Source organism: Hipposideros armiger, unplaced genomic scaffold (genome assembly GCF_001890085.2).
Source record: "Hipposideros armiger isolate ML-2016 unplaced genomic scaffold, ASM189008v1 scaffold_695, whole genome shotgun sequence".
In the NCBI taxonomy this organism is placed as follows: Eukaryota; Metazoa; Chordata; class Mammalia; order Chiroptera; family Hipposideridae; genus Hipposideros; species Hipposideros armiger.
This window is the reverse complement of record NW_017732045.1, coordinates 738,775-766,117: the sequence shown is the minus strand read 5'-3', so window position 1 is coordinate 766,117 and position 27,343 is coordinate 738,775. Positions and strand designations below refer to the sequence as shown.

The window sequence follows — 27,343 nt, the reverse complement described above, 5'->3', positions numbered from 1 at the left end:
CAGATGTTAGCCACCAGCTCCATGGACTCCCAGATGTTAGCAACCAGCACCATGGACTCCCAGATGTTAGCAACTAGCTCTATGGATTCCCAGATGTTAGCATCTGGCACTATGGACTCTCAAATGTTAGCTTCAGGCACCATGGATGCCCAGATGTTAGCGTCTGGCACCATGGATGCCCAGATGTTAGCATCTAGTACCCAAGATTCTTCTATGTTGGGTTCAAAATCTCCAGATCCCTACAGGTTAGCTCAGGATCCTTATAGGTTAGCTCAGGATCCCTATAGGTTAGGTCATGACCCTTATAGGCTAGGTCATGATGCCTACAGGTTAGGGCAAGACCCCTATAGATTAGGCCATGATCCTTACAGACTAACTCCTGATCCCTATAGGATGTCACCTAGACCTTATAGGATAGCACCCAGGTCCTATAGGATAGCTCCCAGACCATATAGATTAGCACCTAGACCCCTGATGTTAGCATCTAGACGGTCTATGATGATGTCCTATGCTGCAGAACGTTCCATGATGTCATCTTATGAACGCTCTATGATGTCTTACGAGCGGTCTATGATGTCCCCTATGGCTGAGCGTTCTATGATGTCAGCCTATGAGCGCTCTATGATGTCAGCCTATGAGCGCTCTATGATGTCCCCTATGGCTGAGCGTTCTATGATGTCAGCTTATGAACGCTCTATGATGTCAGCTTACGAGCGCTCCATGATGTCCCCAATGGCTGACCGATCTATGATGTCCATGGGTGCCGACCGGTCTATGATGTCATCGTACTCTGCTGCTGACCGGTCTATGATGTCATCGTACTCTGCAGCTGACCGATCTATGATGTCATCTTACACTGCTGATCGTTCAATGATGTCTATGGCAGCTGATTCTTACACTGATTCTTACACTGATACATACACGGAGGCATATATGGTGCCACCTTTGCCTCCTGAAGAGCCTCCAACAATGCCACCATTGCCACCTGAGGAGCCACCAATGACACCACCATTGCCTCCTGAGGAACCACCAGAGGGTCCAGCATTACCCACCGAGCAGTCAGCACTAACAGATGAAAATGCTTGGCCTACTGAGGTGCCATTACCTCCTGAAGAGTCTGTACCACCGCCTGAACCTCCTGCGAATCAAAGTGAGATTTCAGAGCCTTCAGTGGTACCTGCTGATTATTCAATGTCAGCATCAGAGCCTTCAGTGTTAGCATCAGAGGCTGCTGTGACTGTTCCAGAGCCACCACTAGAGCCAGAGTCTTCGGTGATGTCCACACCTGTAGAGTCTGCTGCAGTAGCAGAACATGAAATTGTTCCAGAAAAACCTGTGACTTATATGGTATCTGAAACTCCCATGTCAGCTGAACCAACTATGTTAACATCAGAGACTTCTATTATGTCCGAGGCAACAGAAACCTTTGCTTCCATGAGAGCTTCAGGACATGTTGCCTCAGAGGTGTCTATGTCTGTGATAGAGCCTGCAGTAACTATTCCAGAGCCATCACAGAGCACTGTAGAGCTGTCAGCCATGGCTGTCTCAGAGCTACCAGCTGTGGCTGTCCTGGAGCCCCAAGTCGTGGCTGTCCCAGAGTCCCCGGCTGAGGCTGTCCTGGAGCCGCCGGCCGAGACTGTCCTGGAGCCCCTGGCTGTGTCTGTCCAAGGGCCACCGGCCATGGCTGTCCCGGGGCCACCGGCTGAGGCTGTCCCAGAGCCCCGGGCCTTGGTTGAGCCAGAGTGTGTTACCATTCCTGTGCCAGTTTCTGCCCTGCAACCTGCTGTGCCTGTCCTGGAACCAGCAGTGTCAGTCCTTCAACCTAATGTGATTGTTTCAGAACCATCTGTTTCTGTCCAAGAATCTACCATGACATTTTCGGAGCCTGTTGTCACCGTCTCAGAGCAGACTCAAGTAACACCAACTGAGATGGTTTTAGAGTCTACCCCAGTGATGCTGGAGCCTAGTGTTCTAAAAGGAATACATTTACACTCTGGTGATGAAAATCGTGCTCCAGAGATTGGCACGCAGGAGATTCCTGTGTATTTAGATGAAGAGCCACATGCTGAAGGACACCTGAAGAATGACTCTTATGAAAATGAACACCGTATAAATATAGATCTTAATATAAATAATCATTTAATTGGTAATGAGATGGAACACAGCACAGTGTCTGCTGCCAGTGCTGGTACTGTTGGTGAAATTGGTGAAGAGAAAATTTTGCCCATCAGTGAGACTAAACAATGCACAGTATTGGTATTGGATACTTGCCCTAGTGTTAGTGAAGCTGATGTAGGAGGAACTCTATCTTCTACTGGCCCCTTTGCTCTTGAACCTGATACAATGGGAACTAGTAAGGGTATTGAATTTGTCACTGCATCTGCTCTCAGTTCAATTAGTAAATATGATGAAGTATCTTTAAATACTCAAGATACCGAACATGACATGGTGATTTCCACGAGCCCCAGTGGTGGTAGTGAGGCTGACATAGAGGGACCTTTGCCTGCTAAAGACATTCATCTTGACTTACCATCTAATAACTTTCTTGGTAATGATACAGAAAGACCATTACCTATGAAAGAGAGTGACCAGACATTAGCAGTTGCTCTCAGCCCTAAAGAAAGTAGTGCAGATAAAGAAGTACCTCTCCCTACTAAAGAGATATTGTCTGGTTCAGGATTTTCTGCCAGTATTGATGATATTAATGAAGCAGATTTAGTGAGACCATTACTTCCTAAGGACATGGAACGTCTTACAAGCCTCAGAGCTGGTATTGAAGGACCTTTACTTGCGAGTGAAGTTGAACGTGACAACTCTGCTGTCAGTCCAGTTGTAAATATACCAGAAAGAGCTTCAGAGTCTTCTTCAGAAGAAAAAGATGATTATGAAATTTTTGTAAAAGTTAAAGACACACATGAAAAAAGCAAGAAAAATAAGAACCGTGATAAAGGTGAGAAAGAGAAGAAAAGAGACTCTTCATTAAGATCTCGAAGTAAGCGGTCCAAATCTTCTGAACACAAATCACGAAAGCGTACCAGTGAATCTCGTTCTAGGGCAAGGAAGAGATCGTCTAAGTCCAAGTCTCATCGGTCTCAAACACGTTCACGGTCACGTTCAAGACGCAGAAGGAGGAGCAGCAGGTCAAGATCAAAGTCTAGAGGAAGGCGATCTGTATCAAAAGAGAAGCGCAAAAGATCTCCGAAGCACAGGTCCAAGTCCAGGGAAAGAAAAAGAAAAAGATCAAGCTCCAGGGATAACCGGAAAACTGTCAGAGCTCGAAGTCGCACCCCAAGTCGGCGGAGTCGGAGTCACACTCCGAGTCGTCGAAGAAGATCTCGATCTGCGGGGAGAAGGAGCTTTAGTATTTCCCCGAGCCGACGGAGCCGCACCCCGAGCCGACGGAGCCGCACCCCGAGTCGAAGGAGCCGCACCCCGAGCCGAAGGAGCCGTACCCCCAGCCGAAGGAGCCGCACCCCCAGCCGACGGAGCCGTACCCCGAGCCGACGGAGCCGTACCCCGAGCCGTCGGAGAAGATCGAGGTCTGTGGTAAGAAGACGAAGCTTTAGTATATCACCAGTCAGATTAAGGCGATCACGAACACCCTTGAGAAGAAGGTTTAGCAGATCCCCCCTTCGTCGTAAACGATCCCGGTCTTCTGAAAGAGGCAGATCACCTAAACGTCTAACAGATTTGAGTAAGTTATTTAAAAATTTAATGGTAGTGTAATAGAGAATTATTTAAACCTTTTTCTGATCTTTGAATCAAATAGAATATTTTGGGTTATTGGTTATGATAAGTGTTTCTGTTTATATTTTAGGTTAGCTTGTGTGTAGAAAATGGGATAAGTACTTTTGTAATTAGAGTTTAAAAAACCTGCTTTGGACTATATTAGAACCAGTGTGTTTCCATACTTGAAAGTTGTATTTTGCCAGAACCATCTTCCATAACCAAAAGTGGAAAGCAGAAGCCTAGAGACAAGGCTAGTATATATGCTCAGATTGTTATTGTATGTATTCCAACACAAATCTTTGCAAATAAGCCTCAAGTTACAATGTTTCTTTAGTGTTACATGTCTTAAAATGGCAATACAGCATTGTTAAATGTTTGTGAAGGTAATTCTAATTGGTATAATGGGTAATGGAAGTGAGTAGGGAATTTTGCTTATAGGGAGTATTTACCTGGGTAGGTGATACTAGTGAAATGAAGTGAAATTTATTAGAGTGATTTTAATAGTCTGCCTTACTTTAAAAGTACTCTAATGCCCCTGATTTTAAGAAGCTCACAGAGGTGATAAAACTTGATGGATAATGCATGACTACCTGCGGAAATAATGGATAATTTATGGTTATCCCAGGTTGGACATTGCCTCATCAGTGGTGTCTAAAGAAAAAGATCCTAGCAGAACAATAAGGGAGAATGCATTCAGTTTAACGAAACGTTTTTGAGTTCTTTTTTTATTCAAAGGAGAGGAACAGTATGTAATGCCTGAAGTGATTACAAGTTAGTAGAGGAGACATGGATAAAATGCATATGTGTCTCTTTAACCAAAGAGTAAAACTACCAAAATGAGCAGAGTGTGATGATTGTTGTAAATACTGGTATAGGTAGATGCTTTGGGAGCACAATGGAGAAGGATATTAAATTCTGACTTATGACTTGTTATAAGAGGTGACACTTGAACTTAGGCACAAAGAGTGGTTTAAAATGTCAGAAGGAAAGTAAGGGCATGATAATTTTGGAAAATAAAATAAGCTTTGGCAGGTGTGTGTTTTAGAGTATGTCAGATGATCAGTATAGTTGTATAGTTTAGCTATTTTCTGTGGTATTTGAATTGGAAGCTAAAAGTGGACTTAATTCTTTAAATAGGCATTTGCTTAAAAACAGAGCCAAAGTGATTTGATTGCAGCTGTAAGGTAGGGCAGAAAATTGATGCTTTCAATTTTATTAGCATATAAAACTTGATAATACAAAACGTATAGCCTTTTAGGAAAACTACTTATATTTTTCCTCTTACAGATAAGGCTCAATTACTTGAAATAGCCAAAGCTAATGCAGCTGCCATGTGTGCTAAGGCTGGTGTTCCTTTACCGCCAAACCTAAAGCCCGCACCTCCACCTTCAATAGAAGAGAAAGTTGCTAAAAAGTCAGGAGGAGCTACTATAGAAGAACTAACTGAGGTAAGCTAGACAGAATTTGATTTCATTCTTAAATGGATTATTCCAGTGATGTTGACTCTGGAGCGTGCCAAAACCCGAATTGTGGGCTGAACTGATAATGGCTGGCACCGAGTGGCCAAAACCCGAAATACCGATGTGGCAGCGGCAGAAGCTCTGTTTAGCAGGCCATTATCCGGGATGGCTAAGCTCCGCTAGCTAAAAGTTACTTCCCATTACTTTTGCTTTCCAGTTTTAGAAGCCAAACTGACTGAGGAGTGGGACGGTTCGTTTGAATGGAGGAGGTGTTGAGTGAGCAACACGCAGAAGCTCGCCTACAGTTTCGTTTCCATTCACGACGTGTTCACTGATCGCCACGAGTGTACTGCATATACGCAAAGACACAGACAATCTTCAGAAATGATCTTTTGCCACCGGAGCTTGGAAATTAATGAGAATAGCTGGCCATTGCCTGAAAGGAACTTCTTTCGCATCAACATTTCGGGTTTTGGCTGTTTGGTACCAGCCGTTGGTGATAATGGCCAGCCATTATCAGTTCTTCCTTGCGGTTCGGGTTTTGGCAGTAACATATATATTTTAAACAATTATTTTTGTTTTTAAGAATTTAATCTTTTCAATTGAGGCTATTTTGGGGCTTTGTTTTATTAATGTTATTTTGTTTGGTTTTTTTGGGGGTTGGGGGGGGAGAATGCTGAATTATTGCTGCTAGGATCCAGAAAACCAGTTTCACATATTGAAACTTGCTATTGGCTAGCCTTATGCCAGCCTGCCACTGTCAATATATTCTGTTCCCCTTGGTTACAAGCTTAGTATACTCTGTGTTTTTGGCTAAATGAGCTTTTTATCCTATTGTAATATTTTTCACTTGATAACGGATGTGACAAATTCTACTTGATGTATAGAGATAAGTCCACCCAAATTTACTCTGACCTTTTTATAAAGCCAGGTAATGGAGTCTGTTCCTTTGCTTGTCAGGAAGGAATTGATTTTGCTTTATGTGTCAGACCTCATCAGTTGCAACCTCTCCATCCTGTCTTGTTTTCCATTCTTGAGTTCTGTTCCTTTAGAGAGACAACCTATAAGACATTTATGGAGAGACATTACTATCTAACCCAATTGCAAACGTTTCAAATCTTTTATTTTGCCATGCCTTTGGGGATCACGGTTTCTTAATCTGTTTCATCACTTAGATTTATTACAATATGAATTACAACTTTTTTAAAAATAAATGACATAGTAAAGACTTCTTTCTATTGCTTATCCAATCCAAATTCCTTACCCAAATAGTATTTCCCAGTATGTTTTTAGCCCTCATCTTCAACTCTCTTGTCCCTTCTAATAAGTTTCTTCTCACCTTTTTACCACCATCTGACTAGATCACTTCTCCTTTACTTGCTAGTCCTTGTTCTTATCTATGAAAATCTGGTTTAGAACTCTTCAAGGAATATCCCTTGATTATCAAATTCTGCCTGATTCTGTTCTCTTAAGCTTTTGTTCTTTCAGCACTTAATGTATTCAGTTTGTATTATATCAGTTTGCACTTGTTAACTTGTGTTGCTCTGTAAAAGCGTTTCTCAATTATTTCATGTGTGTGTATTCTGTCTCTTGAACTAGATTGTAAGCTCCTTGAGAGCAGGGACCATGTCTTTTTTTTTTGTATTATCTGGACAGTGCCCAGTACAGTGCTCTGCACATAGTAGGTGCTCAATAAATGTTGTTGACTGACTGACCAGCTAGAGTGTGTTTAAATAATAACTAAATCAAATTATTTATCTGTAATCTGTCAATCGTTTCAGTTTTGAAAGTTGATTTTATGTGGTTCTATTTTAAGAAATTACATGTTTTATCTAAAGTGTAAGATTTATGTTTTGTTTTTACTTTTTAAGAAATGCAAACAGATCGCACAGAGTAAAGAAGATGATGATGTAATAGTGAATAAACCTCATGTTTCGGATGAAGAGGAAGAAGAACCTCCTTTTTATCATCATCCCTTTAAACTCAGTGAACCCAAACCCATTTTTTTCAATCTGAATGTAAGTATTAGCATTTATGGTTTGATGAAACAGCATAACTTATGGAACTGTTTAAATAAAACTCAAATGGAATTTAGTTTTTAATTTATGAATTAAATACTGTGAAAAATAACGAACAAAATCATTTTCAGACTGTTGGAATATCTAATGAGTTTTAATTAAGAAACACATTATTTTCTAGATTGCTGCAGCAAAGCCAACTCCACCAAAAAGCCAGGTAACATTAACAAAAGAATTTCCTGTGTCGTCTGGATCTCAACATCGAAAAAAAGAAGCGGATAGTGTTTATGGAGAGTGGGTTCCTGTAGAGAAAAATGGTGAAGAAAGCAAAGATGATGATAATGTTTTCAGCAGCAGTATACCCTCTGAGGTAAGTAAGAGGAATATTATGTATTTTTCTTTTTTTATACCTGAATCTGCCGTTTTATTGTTACTTTATATCTGATTTGGATTCTGTTTCACTCTTCTTAGGGCCGGGGTAAACGGCAGGGCCGGGTTAAACGACTGATGAAACAACCCGCAGCTTCTCATTTGACAGTAACTCGATGCAATTCACTTTGTGGAACCAAGCCACAAAGTGAAAAGCATCGAATTGCAGAGAACAGTGTTGTCACATCCCTACCCAACATTGGGCCCTCCTTGCACTTGTGGGAAAGTAGCCCGAGGTACAACTATTTAGCTTCCCGTTTCGCTTCAAGGCTCTATAGCTCTAGATTTTGGTGGTAGCAAATTTACTGGGTGGAGGGATTGAGCAGAGAGAGGCTAGTCAGGTTCAACACAAGAAGTGGAATGGAAAGGTCTTTGTAGGCTGATGTGAGCATCTTGAATACATAGCCCATTGCCCTTAAATAATGGTTTCTTACTATTTCTCTGGGTTGTTTGTCACATAGCCTTTATTTTAACCATTTTCCCTTCCCTGTGCTACCTTGGCCCTTTTGAATTCTTGTGTTTAACCTAATGCTCAGCCTTGGTGTTCTCTCCATTTCCCTTCTCCTTCCCCTCTTTGCTACTATTAAAAGTTGGAGAAGTGGAACACACCTTGAAATTTTCATGAGGCTATAGTTGCATCTTGTCAAAATGACGCAGTAATAACGCCAAGTGTCAAAACAACCCCAGTAAAATGCCGCCTGATTAAACAAATGTGCTGCTGAATACAGTGCACATGAAAACAGCAAGACTGTATATATATGTAAATATATATATATATATCTGTATCTTTGTATGTATCTCTGTATCTGTATCTTTGCTGTATCTTTTAATAAACAGTTTACTTTTATTTAACTTGTTGTGCAAAATCACGCTTGGGGGATCTGGGAGGGTGGAGACTTTTAGTAGCGGGTGGTGGGAGTTTTAAATACCATAGACTTAGTCATCACCTCTTGCCCTTGGTTTCCAAAGCTCAGACATTTGTCCAAGGACCGGATTAGATTACTGGTGCCCTTACAATGTGGGACTTATCCCCACTTCCTTTTCTTGCATTTCTGGGATATGTAGGTCAGAGAGACCTGTACTCTTCACGTTCAGGTTCCCTTTATTGGTCATATCATCATCTTCCACTAAACACCTCCAATATTACAAATAAACAAATCCTGTTTATAAAACCAAAGTGAACAGAACCCAAATCAGAAACTTTTTGATAGTATTTTTTTTCCCCCTGAGCTATTCACAGGTGACATTTTCACTGTTTTTTTTTTTGACCTGCGGCATTTTAAAGAGCAAGTTCTGTACAACGAAGCTGGCTGGACATGATAAGTGGCCGATGCAATTTACAGTTACTGGTGATGATCTGTGTTTACATAGGGTTCAACAATTGAAGCAAGTTATACCATCACTGGTAAGGGAGGGACACAGTTTTAGTGGAACAAGTTGAGTAGCTCAGTTGCTAATCCCTAAATCCAGCTACCTGCACATCTGACCAGGGAAAGGGTAAATTGATCGTTGCAACTGACTTAAATCTTGTAGGTGATATAAACCATTGATAAGGGCTGAAAAGACTTACTTAGAAATTCTGATACATATGCTTCTAGTATTTTCTTGCAAATTAAGCATTTTAACAGAGTTGGAGAAAAACATAGGTTATGTGAAAAAAGTTTTCCAACAGAATGAAGCCCTATAAAATTGCAGAATTCAAAGGGGTTTTTCCGAGAAGATAAGTGACCATAACTTTTAACTGTAGTTTAACACAGGGCAAGTGTCTAGTGAATCCTGATGACTTTCTTTTTTGACTGAGAATTTATATGTAATATTTATTTGAAATTCACTATTTGGCCAATTTTAGTCTTAACACTGATGGGGCTGTCTTAGCCTTGTTTGTCATCAAAAGTGGTTGTCAAATTTTAATTAAAAGTTGGGAGGAGTTATTCCAAAGAAATCCCAGGGTAAAAAGGTGGGTATTCAAATTTATAATAAGTAAAGGGAGTGTTTTATTAAAGCAGGAGGAAAAAAAGTGTTCAGAGGGCTAAATAAATGAAGCAGATTCCTCCTATAGGAAGATATATACATATACAGTATTTGATGTCAGAACTCTGAGCTAGTTTCTTAGAAGATTAGACTCAAACAATATATATTTTAACTTTAAAACAATCCCAAAATTTTAGGAGGAAAAGGGACAGGATTTTGTTTTGGCCTCAGGTCTCTGTACTTGTATGTAGCAATATTAAACACCTAGAGGAAATGTTCACATTATAAAATGTTCAGTTCTAGTTATTTAGCTGTACCTTGTATTTGTAAGATTAATAATGTTCTACATACCAATGTTTGTGGAATACTGGTGACATTTTATGAGAGCATTGACCCTTTTCCGTCAGGGGTTGAAATTAAAGCCTTTATAGAGTAAAGGAAAGTTCTTTTAACGGTTCTTTTAAAGTCAATATTTTAACTGAATAGTATTTTCATTTTAATAAATACAAATGGATTTTGCAGTTAGTTTTGAGTGTAAAACATTTAGGTAAAGGTCACAGATTGGATCCCAACAATTGTCTTGCCACATGAGTGCTCTTTGACATTAAGTATGAGTGGGTGGATCAACATAAATCCATTTTACAGAATATCTACTCATCAGATTGTGTGCCCAGCTGCCATAGCATAGTAAGTAGTAAGCCAGCATCATTAGGAGTGACTACAGAATTTTGACCGTATTTGTGTGAATTTGATTTATAAGCAATGAAATAAGTGTTGGAAAACTATAAAAGAAAAAAAGGTCCTTGGGGCATTAATTCTTAGTAATAAATGTTAGCAAAGGCTTAGTGGGTAGATTTAAATGTAATCTTTGACATAAAACTTGCTTGGGTTTTAGAGATCCAGAAGTGGCTCTCCATGAAGTTCTCATGCTTACATGTGAAGATAATTTTTGTCTCAGGCTGTGTGCTTGGTTTTTATTACTGAAGAATATTTCCACATCCCAATGGAGCTAAAAATCTTAAAGTTTAGAAATTCTAAATTCATAAAGTTTTGGAAAGCTAAGTTCTTGGGTCAAGATGAAAATTTCAATTGGAAATTAAATACATAAGTCCTAGCAGTGCTAGAATATAAGTACAGCCTTATTCTTCATTCTTGCCTTAGATTCGCCTAGGTCAGCGGTTCTCAACCTTCCTAATGCTGCGACCCCTTAATACAGTTGACCCCCAACCATAAAATTATTTTCGTTGCTACTCTATAAGTGTAATTTTGCTACTGTTATGAATCGTAATGTATCTTTTTGTTTTCCAATGGTCTTAGGCGACCCCTGTGAAAGGGTCTTCGACCTCCAAAGGGGTCGTGACCCACAGGTTAAGAACCGCTGGCCTAGGTGATTAACACCGAATTTCCTTAAACCATTTAATAGGTTATGTATTTGTTTTTCTGTTATATTTCATTTAGATTAAGTGTATAAGTTAACTAATAGTTGCACTAGATTATTTTATATACAAAAAGATGCACAATTCATTCTTTAAAATTAATGAAAACATTAACAACTGAGGCAGTCTATATTTAGTGTGGCTTTTGTTTTTGAAGCTGTCATTTTCATTTCTATATGAACCTTTGTATGTCATTAATTTTTGCTAAATATTTAAAAAGAATGTTTTACATATAGGTCAGATGCTTTTTATTTCCATTATAATTAAAATCATTCTTTTATACTGTCTTAATTCAAGATACCTGCAGTTACCTGTGTAGAAAATAATTTTTATGTTAGGAGCTGTTTTCATTATCCGATTAACTCCCTTATAATTCTCTTTAGCTCTTTTATAACCCTTCATTGTCTTTTTAAGAAATACTGAAGTTACTTTTACTATGTAAACAGTTGGGTTAACAAAAGAGGGTAAATTGATTTAGAAGGAGTTTTTTTTTTAAATGAGGAAGATACAAAAAAGGTACACAATTACAGCTAAGGCCCTGAAATGCATGTTACATGGTGCTATTTACATTATATATTTTATTATTCCTGACACCTTTTTAGGTTGTAGAATTAGTAATCTGCTGTGTTGATGAAGTAGAAAGATAAATAACTTGGACAGGTTTTTGTTAAAGTGAGAAGTATTCAGGACACTGTTTTATGTAGATTTCACCTTTTAGAACAATTTTTAGGGAAGCATTTCCCCACATTGTAATACCTGGAATATTATTACACAATCATAGTTATACTTTATGTATTAGGTAGAAAGTCTAGTGTATCAGTGGAAACGGCTTGTTGATGACAACTTGATAATAGTATTCTGTGGGATTTAAGATTTTTTTTCTAGTTTTTAGAAGGGATTATTTTAGCATCATCTTGGTACCTTTCACACGTTCCTGTTTCTGAGCAACATTAAAAGATGTTTAAGGCTCTAATGCTCCATTATATAGTATAGTATATGTGGTCCAATATAGTAGTCACTAGCCACTGAAAAATCAGTTAATTGCACTAGCCACATTTCACGTGCTCATTAGCTATTTCTAGAATAGTCTATTGGACAGTGTTGCTATAAAGAGTAGCTGTGATATTTTATGAGTGTTTCAATACTGATGCATACATTTGGACTAGTCCTTGTATATTAATGCTTTGGGGATTATAGATGGCTTTTTATGCATTGTATATCCTGAATTACTTTGAAATCCTAGAAATAATGCTTTTTAATGCAACTCTTGAGGATCCTTAAGAGGTTAAGATAATTCTGATTCATACTATTTTGAGTATATTTCTTAATAAAAAGGAACACATGAAATTAGTCCAAAGTATTATTTGGTAATAAAGTTTTGACATAAACTTGCAGCTCACTTGGTAAGCTTGTTGAAGAATAAATAAAGTTGTATTACCTTAAGAAGAAAACTAGTAATTTTGTCTAAAGTAAATTTATATTAAGCATGAAGGTTGCTATATTAAAATAATTTTCAGAGATGTGAATTTAACAGAATATTACTGAGATTTGAAAGAAGTTTCATCCTGGGGATAAAATGATGAAGCATTAGATTACCTGCCTCTGCAATAAAGGCTTAAAGAGAAAAAAGTATGAAGATATAAAATGTCCTCAGAAGGATGAATTCACAGATAGGTATATTTATTTGCTTTCCATTTGGGAAGCATTTTTTTATTTTGGAAAAATTGGAGTTTCCAGAGCCATCTTAACTACGTTTTTATGGCTAATTTATATTTGGACATTGGGGATCAGGGCTTGGGAATGATTGGTAGATACATTTTTCCCATCATCTCCTCTGAGTTTAGACTTTAGAATAAAAATCCATTACTTACACCTAAACACCCTAACACTTAGATTTATAGACTGCTGTGGAACCCAAAGTAATTGGCAAGGTTAATGAACAGTATTTGAGATGTATTTGGTGGGCCTTTCAAAATTAACATCAGTAATCCTTAGAGTTTTAGGAAATATCCAAGATAGGCCAAAGGAACGCAAATTCTGACCAGGAAGTCCCAGCGGTCAGAATTACAATAGAAGTGAAAGGTGAGCGAACATACTAAGTTTTTAGTGTTTACTGTTTAAATCTGATTTTGCTTAGGCAATTTCTTATAGGTCCCAGAAATATTCTAATTAGTTTGGATAATTTACTAAATTGACTAAGAAATCAAGCACTCATGAAATCTGTAAATTAATAAACAATTACAGAATGAATTCAGTTTAATTTTGCTTTCATTTTAAGAAGGCATATGTAAGAAGTTATACTCTGTAGTACTTTGTACGAAAAAATTTAATTTTGCTAAAGTAATATTAGGTGATTTACTAATATAACTAGGAATGATGGAATGATTAAGGGCTTCTGAAGTTAGGAGAAGGAAGGTTAGTAATCCTTATGCATGACAGAATTATTCTCAGCCATATACCTTTCTCTGCTATATAGGTCTTGTTTTGAAAAATATTTTATATGCAATACATAGTCAAATTACAGGTAGCCTTTACTTAGTTTTTAAAATAAATCCTTAGCTGTTAACTCATTTTAATGACTTCCTTATATTTGTTATACCCTTGCAGTACTTAATAATCATTCTTTACATATGAATATGGGGAAACCTTCCCATGTCAGATGAATATTTTCCAGAAATGAATTCTCTTGGGTGAAATAACTCGAAAATATGTATTAATTGGTTATGTTGTATTGAAAGAAAACAAGTATTAAGAATTGGTGAGTTGGTACAGATCAACCTGAGCGCTTAGTTAGAACAAAAAACATCCGATACTCACTTGATGAGTTTTTTCCTTCCGTGGTTGAGCCTTCCACAAATCTTGACAAAGTGGGATTTGCTTTAAAGGTTAACTTTAAGAATTTTCCTGGACATTATGAAACATTTTTAAAAGTTAAATCATAAAGTCACCTCTGCTTCGCATAAAGTTTTTACCTTAGCATAAGGTAGAATATGAGCTTAGAAAAGAAGAACCTAAGGCGTTTAAAACATACCTTATTTTAAGTGTGTTAATCCCACAGAAATATTTTAACTTTGGTCATAAATGTATATAAACTGAAAACAAAAAGTTCATTTACATAATGAATATATCCTTTGAAGAAATTGAGTTCTTAAGACCAAACTATATGAAAAACTGCAAGAAAGTTAAAAGGTCTGCAGATGAGTATAGGAGAGACCATTGATGCGATAGTGGTTTTCTGCTTGCTATTCAAGAACCGTATTGTTTCTGAAGGATATGCTGATGAGTAGGGTAAAATAAAAACTGCTAGTGAGTATAAAATTAATAGTTTAAAAATAGTTGAAGAAATTCTTCGTGAAAGCTAGAGATAATTTTAAGTTCTTCATAGAACTTTCTATGATTGTAATTTGATACAGAAAATATGGAATCAGTCACTTTTTGGATTGAATTCAACAGCTGCCTGTAATACTTTGTAACTTACCTTAATAGTCCTCGTCTACTTTCCAAAGTTTCTTTACCTTTTTGCGTCTTCTACCTACTTTACATGATTATTAATACATATAAGACTATTTTGTTTTTCACATGTAGGAACTAAAGTTCTGAGCACTTTTCAGAATTTAGGGCGTCTGTCGTAATTTGAGATAATTATCTATGTTTTCTTTCTTAGCCTGTGGACATCTCGACAGCAATGAGTGAGCGGGCACTTGCTCAGAAAAGACTCAGTGAGAATGCATTTGACCTTGAAGCCATGAGCATGTTAAATCGAGCTCAGGAACGGGTATGTAGCAATTTTAATGTGTAAATGAGAATTTCACTCACTAGATTGTCGTGACATAAGCAAAATCTATGGCATGCTGTTGAAATGTAGGTCCTTATCTTGAAAATCCAAGGAAATAAATCATTTATGTTAATTAGCTAGCTTATTTTAAATGAACGATTGGGATCTGGTCATTCAGTAAATGTTTATTGTGTACTATGTGAGAGGAGCTGTTTCTTGAGAGAATAAAATAGAAAAAATTTCCTGCTAGCATAGAGTTTATATTTATAATCTGGTATATAAAAATAGCTAATTGCCCATAACAGCCCTGTGAGATATAGGTAGTATTATGAGTCCCTGATTTCCAGCTGAGGAAACTGAGGTAAAGAGTGGTTAAGTGATGCCCAACGTCACAAAACTAGTAAGTTGGGGAGCTAAGATTCAGACTGTCAGTCTGAGTCAGAGTCTATGCTTTTAACAATGGGCAGCTTCTCCATTTCTGCACCACCTTTCTCTGGTAGATCCATGTAGAAACTGAGTACACACATGTTTAGATGGATTGGAAATACTGGGTTGTCGGAAAAGTCATGACGCATTTTTGCAATGAAAAACAGAAAAATACGTCATGACTTTTCCGACAACCGAATGTATTGCCTGACAATAGCAGGTGTTCAGTAAATATACTTTGAATGAATGACAACTGATTCTTTGACTGTCACAATAAATGTTGGTTATTAATGTAGCACACAATTTTTAAAGAAAGCCATTTTTTACAGAGGGTGCCATAAAAATGTATACACATGACTTGTATTCATCTTTTGTCGTCTGTATATATTGAGTATTACAGTTTTAATAGTTTTTTCTTAAGATGTGTATGCATTTTTTGGGCACCTCTGGTATATTTGAATGAACAATTTCCTGTATTTATTACTATTTAAGCATATATATTGAATTTATTCTGGATTTGTAATACTACTTCAAAGGAAGTGATTAAAAACTCAGGCTGTCATGACATTAGAATGCATTTATATGAGATACGTAGGCAGGAGAGCATGTATCCTTTGCCATATGAACTCTATCTGTGTGATGTTTTGAAGAATGACTATGATCACTATGCTTTTTAGTTGTTAGAGATAATAGCTCAAATCATATTAATATTAGGATTCACTGAATGCTATCAAACTGCTTTTTTGGAATGTTTAGGAAAACAATGTTAAATATGTATAAATACACTATGTGGTCTTAAAAAGTGGATATTTAAGCCTGTTTTTTAGCCTTTTCAGGAACTAAATAAACCATTTTTAGTGAATTAAATTGTTAATAGCGAGGGCATTTTAACTAGGTAAGTAATTTTACTTAGTTAATTGATGTATCTTCTTGTCTGCAGATTGATGCCTGGGCTCAGCTGAACTCTATTCCTGGCCAGTTCACAGGAAGTACGGGAGTACAGGTTCTGACACAAGAACAGTTGGCCAATACTGGTGCCCAAGCATGGATTAAAAAGGTACACAACATAATGCACATAGAAAAATGTGCAAGTTGAAAGTTAAAATTTTTTAGAAAGTGTTTTATTAAAAATGCACGAAGAGGCCATTGACTCTAACCCAAGTTCATGAGTAAATTTGCTATGTGTATATATACTCCAGGATGGACACTGAAGATGGACCGGATTCATGAGACAATTGCTAGTGTATAAATATGGCTCAAGAGCCACTCAGTTTATATTCTGAGGTTAACTATTATTGCTGCTACTGGTTTGTTGGGGGGTGGTTTTTTTTAACTGTGTTTTGAATGCTAACAATGTATCTCAGGTGTTGTTCAGAATATTCCACAGTTCCTGTTTGACTAATGTCATGACTTCAAAGCAGTGGTTCTCAAATTTTTCTCATCATGGGATACTTTGTTTCAGGTTAGGTTTGGTGGATCACTGCCCCCAAGAGCCCTCTACCGCCCTAATTTGCCACTGCTGTTCCTCTGCCCTTCTTTCCCTTTCCTTAGTGCCTGCGCCCTCCTGTAAGCCTCCTTGGCCCCTGTTCCTCACCCCTCTTGTGATCTTCAGTCCCAGGTCCTTGTGGTTGGCAGCTGTTGGTGACAGCAAATGGTTGGGAGGCCCCAGTATTAGCACTGCATGTGGTGATTTTGCCTTGGGACTGGAAGGCTGGGGGAGGACGGCCGGAGCGTGGGGTGCGCAGTGTTGAAGGGTGGGATGGGGATGGAGAATACTATCTGTGGACCACCATTTAGGCCCTGGTGGCCTTTGGTGATCCACAGGCTCAATTTGAGAACCACTGATCTCATGAAAAAACAGGATATATGAGAACTAAATTCAAGGGAGAGGATGGACGCCTCGTGCTGCGAAGATATAGGTGCTCCTGGTTTCAGAGTCCTGCAATGAGACCTGTGAACTCCATCTACGGCTGCCTCATTGTTGGGGGAGTCTTAGGTGGTTAAGAAGGGCTTTCTGAAGAAATGCATTCTGGTGAAGGGATGTGGCCTGGTTGGATGGGTGATTGGAAATTTGTTTCAGGAGTACTGGCAGCATAGCAGTGCTGAAACTGGGAGGCTCCGTGGTCTAATGGATTGGGAAGGTTTCTTTATCTGCTGTACTCCTGACTCCTTTTGTGATCGTGGGCAAGTAATTACTTGGAATTTCAGTCTCCAAGTATCATGTTGAAGACAAGTCCTCGTTCATGCCTCTCAGGGTGGTAATGTGATGGGCACCTGTAGAGAATTGCCATGAGTGCCATTGGATGGGCTGAATTTCTGAAAGATGAAATTTTGGTTGCTTTGGACCTTTTAATCTTATAACATTTATTTCACTTTTGATAGCAGTATCTCTGGTGATCCTCTTATTAACAGATTAATATGAAACATTATATATTCTCACTTTGCCTGCCATTTTTTGGGGGAAATAGTTGCACTCTAATATGTGTATAGTGAGTACACAGATTCATTAAAAAATTATAACTTATGTAGTTTACTAGGGGTTGGTGTTGGCAAAAAGATGAGAATCCAGCGAAATACTAAGTTTGAATTAATTCAGGACTAATTATATTACAGTATTTTAAGTATGAAAGTGATTTGTATAGTAGTTGAAAAATGGCTTTCATCTCACTGAGAATTATAAATGTACATCTATTTCTTTAAGTTTAAATTCTTTAATACTATTTATTGAAGAATTTATAAATTCTATATATTTAATATATTAAATATTGAAGCTGAGTACTCAGTATTTTAGAAGTTAAGACTTGAAGCTTATATTGATGTTTAGGCACATAATAAACAGTCATGTACATTACTAAGTAGAAACTTTTCAGTGTGATTCCACTGTAAAATTTTGGTCTTTACTGATTCATAATGCTTCTAAATATACTTCTAAAATTCATGTTAACTTTTAAAAAGTGAATCTTTTACAGACTCAGTTGGTTCTCTGTAAACTTTCCCTTAAATTTTTATTTCCAGTCTTGTAGGTAGTTTACAGATTTTTAAATAAATAATTTACATCATTTTAAATGTAAATAATGTAAATCATTTTGATAAATTATCATGAGATAGATGTGTTCATCTGACCAAATTTTAAAGTAATTACTGAAGAAAGAAGTGCTTTTAGGAAAACTTACATTTGTATGTTACTAAAGAGTATTTGCTACCAATATTAAAAAAGGAATGTTTTATAAAAATGAGCTAGGACATGTGGAAAAGTTATTAGGAAAATTTAACATTTATCTTCACTGTCAAATATCACAAAACTATCTACTTGTGCTTAGAAAATTTTTCAAATGATCATTTGGCTTTTTCTTGTCTTGCTATATATATATATATATATATATATATAGCCTAACGCCCTCTCTTTATATGTTAAAAACCACACGGAATACCAGCATTCTCCTTATTCTTTAAGTTTGTTGCAGTATATTCTTAGATGAAAAAGGAGAGTTTTATTATTTTTTTGTCACTAAAACATTTTAAAATGGTCGATTGAAAAAAACCGTTATTTTTTGGAATGGAATGATTTGGACATGACCTGATGAATATGGTTTACTATTGTAGTCTCAGATTAATCATCTTTTTGGTGAAGTGTATACACACTGGGGTAAAGAAACAGATGGAAGATTTTAGAGAATGGAAACAATTGGAAACCTGGGTTATTTGGGGATTTGTATTACACTCTGCACAGTTGCCCTTTTTTTTAGGAGTGTTTCCTGGAAAAGAGGGGCGGATGAACCTGGAAGTAAGTAAAAGTCATTCTAGGTGTGTAGCAACAAGGCAGTTGATACCCAAGCATCAGCTAACTTTTTCTCTTTATACATCAACACTGCATGGCCTGCACCAAATAAGGAACTGAACCAGGGGTATGTTTTTACCTCCACAGCTGCCTCCTTCCATCAGAGCGCCTTCTTGAACTTAATGTCTAGTCACACAAACCATTGGCATGTTTTCTCCCTAGCATATAATTAAAAAGCTGGGGGAAAATAATAATATACAGTTTTACTCTGTAAAAACAAGATTTAAAAAATTTAGTATTAACTTATCAATACAGGAAAATGATTAGTGCATACTATTTCCAGATTTACCAAAATTTTTTACCCCCTTTGTTGATAAGTTAATGACTTCTGCTATATATTTGCTAGAGAATGTAAATCTAAAATTTAATAACAAGGGGAAATAATCATTTGGAGATTTATGTCATAAATTTTTTTTAAATGGCCATAAAGATCAACAGAATTCAGTAGTTTTTTAACATGTACATGGATGCCCTTTAAAAAAAGGCATCATTATTTAACGTGTGGAAATAATTGACTGTTGACCATGCTAATGTATACAGTTGTGCATCTTACGACATTAAGTGCTTTGCTGCTTTGATGGAAATTATGGTTCAGTGGGTTGGATACAAGAGAGATGACTGTTCACAGAATAACCTGTGAACTTTCACCCCTCTGTATGGAAACTTGTTTCAGGGCCAAATCCTTGTAGCTGCCTTCTTGCCCCGGTCAGTGCCAGCCCTACTATTCACAACACTGCTGCTACCGAGGCCTAGGTATGTAAACGTTTAAGGAGTTTTTTAAGTCTTTTAACATCAGCTAGGTTTTAAAAGAATTCAAATTCAGTTTGGTATAATTACAGGGTATTTTATGTGATTGTCTTCCATTTCTTACTGGTAAATTTATTTTAAAGAGTTATTTTGCTTCATAGGGATTTTCTAAGTAAAATATTTATACTTGCTTTATGGTAGAATGGGGAGGAAAACTTTGGATGTTAACAGTATGCTTTTTCAGTGTCCATACTATTTCTAAACGATTTCTGGGCTTTATTCATTAACTAGGTACACCTGGGACAATTAATATTATTGACTGTTTTAACATTGCCTTCTTTTTATTTTGCAAGCTAAGAAGAGATACCAGTGAACCTAAATAGTGGACGAAAACAGGAGTGTTCTAATTTTTTTTTTTTTGGAGGGGGGATGAGGGCCAATGTTTTAAAACTGCTATTTATTTGCCTTATTTGACTTTGAAAATACTATTATGTTAATGTGAAAAACAATTAGAACATACACATTACAGTATGTATATAAGTAAAGAAGCATTTAAACTTAATTGCTATAACAGATTTAGAAGTAAAATAAGATTTCTTTTTTTAAGGATACTGATTTGCAGTCAAATTCTAACTGTAAAATGGGGACATTTTACCTTTTTTTCTTTGGGTAGGATCAGTTCTTAAGAGCAGCCCCAGTAACTGGAGGAATGGGAGCCGTTTTGATGAGAAAAATGGGCTGGAGAGAAGGAGAAGGATTAGGAAAAAACAAAGAAGGAAATAAGGAACCTATCCTAGTTGATTTTAAAACAGACCGAAAAGGTAACAAGTTTTTTTGGGAATGTTTATTATATCTTGTTTAACATTTAGGGTTTCATTACCGTCATACATTCTTTTGGTGTCAGTGATCCTGAACTGGAGGCACTTCTGGTATATATGTACAGCTATTTGTTAGGAAAAAAAGTTCAACCCGTTTTCAGCAGCTCATAGAAGTATAGATGGAAATACTAATTTGAGCTTTGCAAAAGCAACCTGTTATGTTAATTGCTAAATATTATGGAAGTACACATATATATCTGCATGACTAAATTTTAACTAGATTTCATCTTTAGAAAGTGGAATTTCCATTTTATTTTGACAAGGAATACATTTTTGTTCTTCAGGGATTTGATTTTTTTTCTTTCTTAGTTACTTTATCCCACATATTCCCTATTCGGGTGCTATTTTGTCTTCACCTTATAAACCCTTTTTGTACATCATCTTTTCAAACTCAGTAATTGAGTTCTGTTGGGTTAGGAAGTAGTAAATCACCTGCTGACAACAGTGTTACCTCTTCACATTGCCCTGTGTTAGCACGTTGGGACTTTTATATCTACCTGTATTTTGCTACTGTCCTCAGATACCTGGGGATCTAGCCGGCATGTAGTCACTAAGTATTAAAAGTACACTTAGATAACATAGATAACAGCTAATTTGTAACTTTTAAATAATTTCTTCCCTTAGAATAATGTCCTAAGTATCACATGGGGATGCCAGCTCATTGTGATTTCAATAGCTTGTGTAAGCCTGAATTTTAAAAACTAGAAAATTTAAAGCTGGAATTTATTTTCCTTATCTTTGTAATCAAATAGAAAGTTAAGTTGAAGTTAATGCAATTAAATTATTCTGTCTTTAATAGCTTTGGAAACTGACTAGCTCTCACCAAATTATGTATTTTTAAAAATGTTTTACATCAGAATTTCTACATTGTCATCATGTAGATGGATGTTGCCTTTTTTTTTTCAAATTGGAGGGAATGTATTATAATGATAGACTCAAATAGGCTTGAAATAAAATGAGAATCATCCTATAATATAGCATTGATTGAAAGTTTACATTAGAAAAGGACATTGTGTTAATTATGTCACTGTCATTTTATTGCTTGTACAAGTTGACCAGAGTTCTTTGTGTCATAAAAGGTAGTTTATTGGATGAAAACATCTGTAGGTTCATAATTCCAGGGAACATTCTCTTTGGAATTGCAGTATCGCCTGGGTTTGGGAAAGCATACTGGCAGAATTAGCAAACACCTGGTTAAGGAATTCTCCGTAGGATAAATGGAAATTGGGAAAGCATTGATTTTGGATAGTAACACAGCTAAACCACTTTGGAAAGGGAGGTTATGGACTGATGGCATGTTTGTCTTTTGAGAACATCTCACATTTGATAAGTCAGAAAGGGCTTCATTCCTGGGGTAAAAAATTGGACCCATTTATCCATAGAGACAGCCTTGCTCACTTTTTACTTCCGCGTGTAGGAGGGGCCTAAAATCCTCACCTTTTGAGGAATACTTCTTAACTGAGCATTTAACAAATGGGAAATCTTCAGAAACCATTTGCAATAAATAGAACAGACCTAGAGTTGTTGATAATTATGACACTTGATTTATATTTCTGTATATACTCATTAAATTCTTGTTTTCTGAACACTTCATTTATACAACTTCCAATACCAGGCTATCTGAATATAAAGTGTAAATATGTACTATGTTGAAACAGCAAAACAGAAGTCAAGATGATGTAGAAATCAAGGATAGTGGGAATCTGTTGAGTATTTTATTTGAAGGCATGGCTTGTTTCTACAGAGGGAATTGTTTTGCTATGCTATAATTTAAAACAATCTTTTAAATTTATTCAGTGAACATTGACTCTTTTTTAAAGGTCTTGTTGCTGTAGGAGAAAGAGCACAAAAGCGGTCTGGGAACTTCTCTGCTGCAATGAAAGATCTGTCAGGTGAGGGTACACTTGAATTTCTTCTTGCCCACCCCCACCATGAATTCATAATTTGTTGCCACAGATGGTGGAAATAACTGGTTTATTTTTTCCTCTTTAGGCAAACATCCTGTGTCTGCCTTGATGGAAATCTGTAATAAGAGAAGGTGGCAACCACCTGAATTTCTCTTGGTCCATGATAGTGGCCCTGATCATCGCAAACATTTTCTCTTTAGGGTAAATATGAATTTCTGCATTAATTGTATATTTATTAACTTGATAATGTTAGAGGGTGAGGGATGAATATATGGTCATAGAATTGCCATAATGTTTGTGGGTTGGGAGTGTGTATATGTGTGGGTAGATTTTTTTTTAAACATTTACACATGCTTTAATATGACTTTTTAATACCCTATTTTTAAAAAATGGAGGGAAATATGTGGGCAAAATCTGGTGAACAAATTTGTTGACATTTTCTAGTTGAACATGGGGAATGAATTTAGTAGTTTTATCAGGCTTTTTTCAATTTAGAGACCTGCTCTTAATTTGCAGTCCCTTTTCCCAAATGATTTGCTTCTTCTGGGTTGAGATTAATTTGACATACACCATAGGGGTTTTATAGTTTTGTAAATTATTTTTCTAGCATTTAGTGAAAAAAATACAAAACTAATAGATATTAAAGTTTGATGCTGTTCTTATTGTATGTTTTTCTTGAATAGGTATTGAGAAATGGAAGCCCTTACCAGCCCAATTGTATGTTTTTCTTGAATAGGTATTGATAAATGGAAGCGCTTACCAGCCCAGCTTTGCCAGCCCTAATAAGAAGCATGCTAAAGCCACAGCAGCTACTGTGGTTCTTCAAGCAATGGGCCTTGTACCAAAGGACCTCATGGCTAATGCCACTTGCTTCAGGAGTGCCTCACGTAGATAGATTGAGGTTTTATAATCATTTCAGATAATTTTACTCTGCATCAAAATGTATTTCCTCTTTAATGTTGTAAATATTTGGCAATTTAAGACATTGTGTAAAAAGCAATCTGTATAAACATCTCCAGGCTTTGATTTTTGTACCATGGAAATTGTATTTAACCATACAGGGTTTTGGTATGTTTATATTGTTTACCTTAGTGATGTATTTGTTTAAGTGGCTAACATCCAAACGATTGTTTGAAGGCATCCGTAATCTTCAGTGTGGAATGTTAAATAACGCTTTTATACTGTATTTTGTACTATGATGTAACTCCCCTTCCTTATGGCTAGGCTGCTGTAACACTTGCCTGTAATCAGTGAAGGGCTGTGCACCTTGTACTAGTTCACAATGGGTTCTGCTGGACAGATACTGGGCCAGTGTTATTGAGGTAATCAAGCAAGATCTGTTCCACAGGGCTAATGCCACCATCTCCCCTTAAAAAATTTTGTATTAGTTATAAAAAGAGTGGTATGTGTGATGATCAGCACTAAGGCCTGAATTCCCGTCAAAGCCACTTGGGCCATGAGAAGGGAGTCAAAATGAAGTCCAACTAGAATTCTGCAGAGGCCAAGTACATTTAGTATGGCATTGAGTTGTGATATAGTTTTACTTTGATGTGCATTTTGAATTTCAGCTACACCTAGATAGACGTAAAATGATAATTAAAACGCTGTAACCAACTTATCTAATAAAATCGGCACCCGGCCACTATTTTTTGTTGACTATGAGAAAGTTTAAGTTTATGTTAATTTTTAGGGTCTGATAGAATATTTCATGTGTATTACAGTGGTATTCATATGCTATGTCTCAACTTTATTTTCAAAAGCTTAAGGCCCAAATATAAACTTCTCTGGAATAAATGTCGTGTTTTGTTTTGTTGATTATAAAGTGAACACATATACTTTTCCACTAAATACTATTATTTCTTTGCCCTGATGCTTTTAATGTCCAAGCACTTCTATTCAAGAAAATTTGAATTATACACACACTACCTAAAAGCACATTAAATACTACTTTGCTCTGATAGCTGAGCATACTTCACAACATTTAACGCTATATGAAATACAAAAACCCTTACCTGAGTGAACATGCTTTAAAATATTTGAGTAGAGGAATTTTAAATCATTAGCAATGCAACTAATGTAAAAGCATCAACAATTAGCTCAGCAGATACTGTCTACCTACATGTTTTCTACCTTTATAAACTATAGAACCTGCCAATAATCCTAGATAATTAAATAGTTTTGCCCTGATGCTTTTGGTCACACTGCCATGAGTTAATTGATAGTAAGTTAGCTTCAATTTCCCATTTGCAAGGAAAACACTGACATTGATTCAATTTTCTATTCAGTTTATAATTAGGTTTTAAGGATCTGGAATTCTCATTAAGTTACTTGAGGTTTAAAAAGTCTGAGTTTTCATATTTGAATATCTCATCAAAATAGTAAAAACAAATGTTGATTTAAAACCTCCTTAGTGCATGTAATTAATAAACAATGTAAAAAAATGTTTATAAACATTTGAATATTAAAGCTCTACTTTAACTTCCAAAATGAATTTTAAAGCCAAAGGTATAAGCATCTTGAATTTCTTTGCTAGAAGGCTTTTTTCCTCAAAGATTCCTTTTAGGCTTACTTTGGTGTTCAGGATCTCCAATTATAAATGTAGTCACTCATTTCCACATTCCGTAAAGATGATTTTCCCAGTATTGGTGTTTGACTGAGTTGGTCCAGAGTCTTAGGGTGCAACCCACAATTAGCAAGCTCCTCATGAACCGTCTCCTGTGGGAATTTGTATACAAGTCAGTAAAAAACACATCAATCTGAACACTCAAAAGTTTTTAATTACCATGGGAACACTAACAAATGTCTTCTTGCTGTGCATCATCAATAAACATTGACCCAAAGAGTTTTTGCATAATGATTGTCCAAAAATAGATGGTGGTTATTTTTATAAGACTAGCAAAGTGATACAAGTATGAGGCAAATTTAAGTCTTAATAAAAACCTAAATATGTCCAAAGTTAAAAGACAATTCTGGTTAAAAAAGTACCCATAATTTATAATGGGAATCTGGCACTATTAAGTTTTGGATCTGAGAAGACAAGGAAAATAACCTGCCTTTCTTTTTGGCAAGTTCTTTAGTCACTCCTGAGTACAACAGCCTAAATGCATAAAATTTACCTCCCAAAATACACATAACAGACATCCCTTCCTCTTAGTAATTAGAGTTGGAAAAAGTACAGTTTAATAACTTGAAACAAGTTTGGCTCATAATTCACTCCATCTAGTTTGAGGAAATTAGCTATAACTAAGTGTTTATAGCGGTCTACTTACCTTATCCAGTACTTTATCCATTGGTGGGCAGATATTAAATATAACAGTTGGCTCATGGGTATACAGCCCTGCAGAAAAGGACCCTTTCTGTGAAGATCTGAGTAGCATGGTCATAGAATGTAGACAATGAGGCATGATAGGCCCTGTAATCTCCAAACTAAATTGATCTCTGTATTCAGAAAGAGCTTGTGCCTTCACATTTATACTTCGTGCCTTCAAAAAAAATTAAGGAAAAACAAATTATGGTCATCTCTCAAGCTTTTGTCCCTAGCTAAAAAATGTGTTTAATAACTTTTCATTTGGGTTTTCCGCTCTTTTGGGGAAAAAAATAGTTCACAACACATCAAAAGAATGTTATATGAATAAAAATAGTAAATTCTCAGTCTCTAGCATCTCCAAATTATGAGATTCAGTTTATATTCTAGGAAATAGAATTTTTCTTATTGTATCCATTCTGATTTAGTAATACTTTCAATACAGAATATTGGGAAAACAAAAATTGATTCTCTTGCTATTAGCAGTCAGTATATATTTTGTATTTACATGTAATAAGGACACACAGGCATACCTGGGAGATACTGCGGGTTTGGTTGCAGACCACCGCAAAAAAGCAAGTATCACAATAAAGCAAGTAGTAATGGTTGCTAGAAGGCCTGCCTTCAATTTTTAAAAAACGCAACATCTCTGAAGTGCAATAGAGCAAAGTGTAATAAAATGAGGTATGCCTGTATAGTTATTCTTTTTACTTATCCATGATCCAGTTTTTGAGATCTATAACATTCCATTCTTGGCTATGTACTTTCATTGGTTAAGAAATGAGACAAAGATTTAAGACACATGATGAAAATCCTGAGATATTTAAGAAATGAGACAAATGAGGTTAAGCAACTTTTCCTTAGGCAAAAAAGGAAGTGAACACCAAGATGCTTTTGTTGTCAATTATTCAATAAGAAGAAATTTATTTTCATATAATTCAGATATTTTCATATAACTACTTTGATTACATCAAAGAATTTTTTTACTGGAAGGAACGCATAAACAAAATGCGCACGATGTAAAAATGCTAGAAGGTGTTAAAAAATCAAGAATTCAGCCTATCAAAAAAGGTCAAGTTCTTTTTAAGAAGCTAAGTTAGGGGCTGGCAGAGTGGCGCAATGGTTAAGAACTGGCTTGGGACGCCGGAGGACCCTGGTTCGGATCCCACATATGGGGGCCAGTGACACTGCCCTCCACAACTGAGGTGCTGAACAACAGCTCAACCTGGAGCTGGGCTGCCATGAGTCGCTGGCGACGGCGTAGGCTGCAGCCCCTTGGCAGTGGGTTGCCATGAGCTACCGTATGTAGCCAGCAGCCAGTGTGAGCGGCCAGCAGCCGCAGTGAGCGTTCGTCCAGAAGCCGGCGACTCAACTGCCTCGCCCGGGAAGAGTGCAATGGTGGTGCCAACTTGGGCCAGTGAAGCG

The 27,343-nt window shown here is 36.6% G+C and overlaps 2 protein-coding genes across 3 annotated transcripts in view; one reads left to right on the top strand and one right to left on the bottom strand.

The window, feature by feature from the left end:
* SON (SON DNA and RNA binding protein) overlaps window positions 1-24,408 on the top strand; it is a 32,509-nt gene extending 8,101 nt beyond the window's left edge. Inside the window, exons 4-13 of the mRNA XM_019626951.1 lie at window positions 7-3,694; window positions 5,017-5,177; window positions 7,061-7,207; window positions 7,389-7,577; window positions 14,708-14,818; window positions 16,185-16,301; window positions 20,503-20,650; window positions 22,528-22,599; window positions 22,700-22,815; window positions 23,351-24,408. Of these exons, the coding sequence (XP_019482496.1) occupies window positions 7-3,694; window positions 5,017-5,177; window positions 7,061-7,207; window positions 7,389-7,577; window positions 14,708-14,818; window positions 16,185-16,301; window positions 20,503-20,650; window positions 22,528-22,599; window positions 22,700-22,815; window positions 23,351-23,509 (4,908 nt within the window). The 3' untranslated portion in view covers window positions 23,510-24,408. The remainder of the gene's footprint in view (window positions 1-6; window positions 3,695-5,016; window positions 5,178-7,060; window positions 7,208-7,388; window positions 7,578-14,707; window positions 14,819-16,184; window positions 16,302-20,502; window positions 20,651-22,527; window positions 22,600-22,699; window positions 22,816-23,350) is intronic.
* Window positions 5,500-27,343, bottom strand: part of DONSON (DNA replication fork stabilization factor DONSON) — a 29,113-nt gene continuing 7,269 nt past the window's right edge. Inside the window, exons 9-11 of one of the 2 annotated variants that reach the window (XM_019626953.1) lie at window positions 25,884-26,096; window positions 25,184-25,329; window positions 5,500-6,250 (exon numbers count right to left, since the gene is read on the bottom strand). In XM_019626953.1, coding sequence (XP_019482498.1) covers window positions 25,192-25,329; window positions 25,884-26,096 — 351 coding nt within the window. In that variant the 3' untranslated portion in view covers window positions 5,500-6,250; window positions 25,184-25,191. Of the gene's footprint in view, window positions 6,251-24,162; window positions 25,330-25,883; window positions 26,097-27,343 lie in introns of those variants that run through there. The other variant, XM_019626952.1, reaches the window with a different exon arrangement.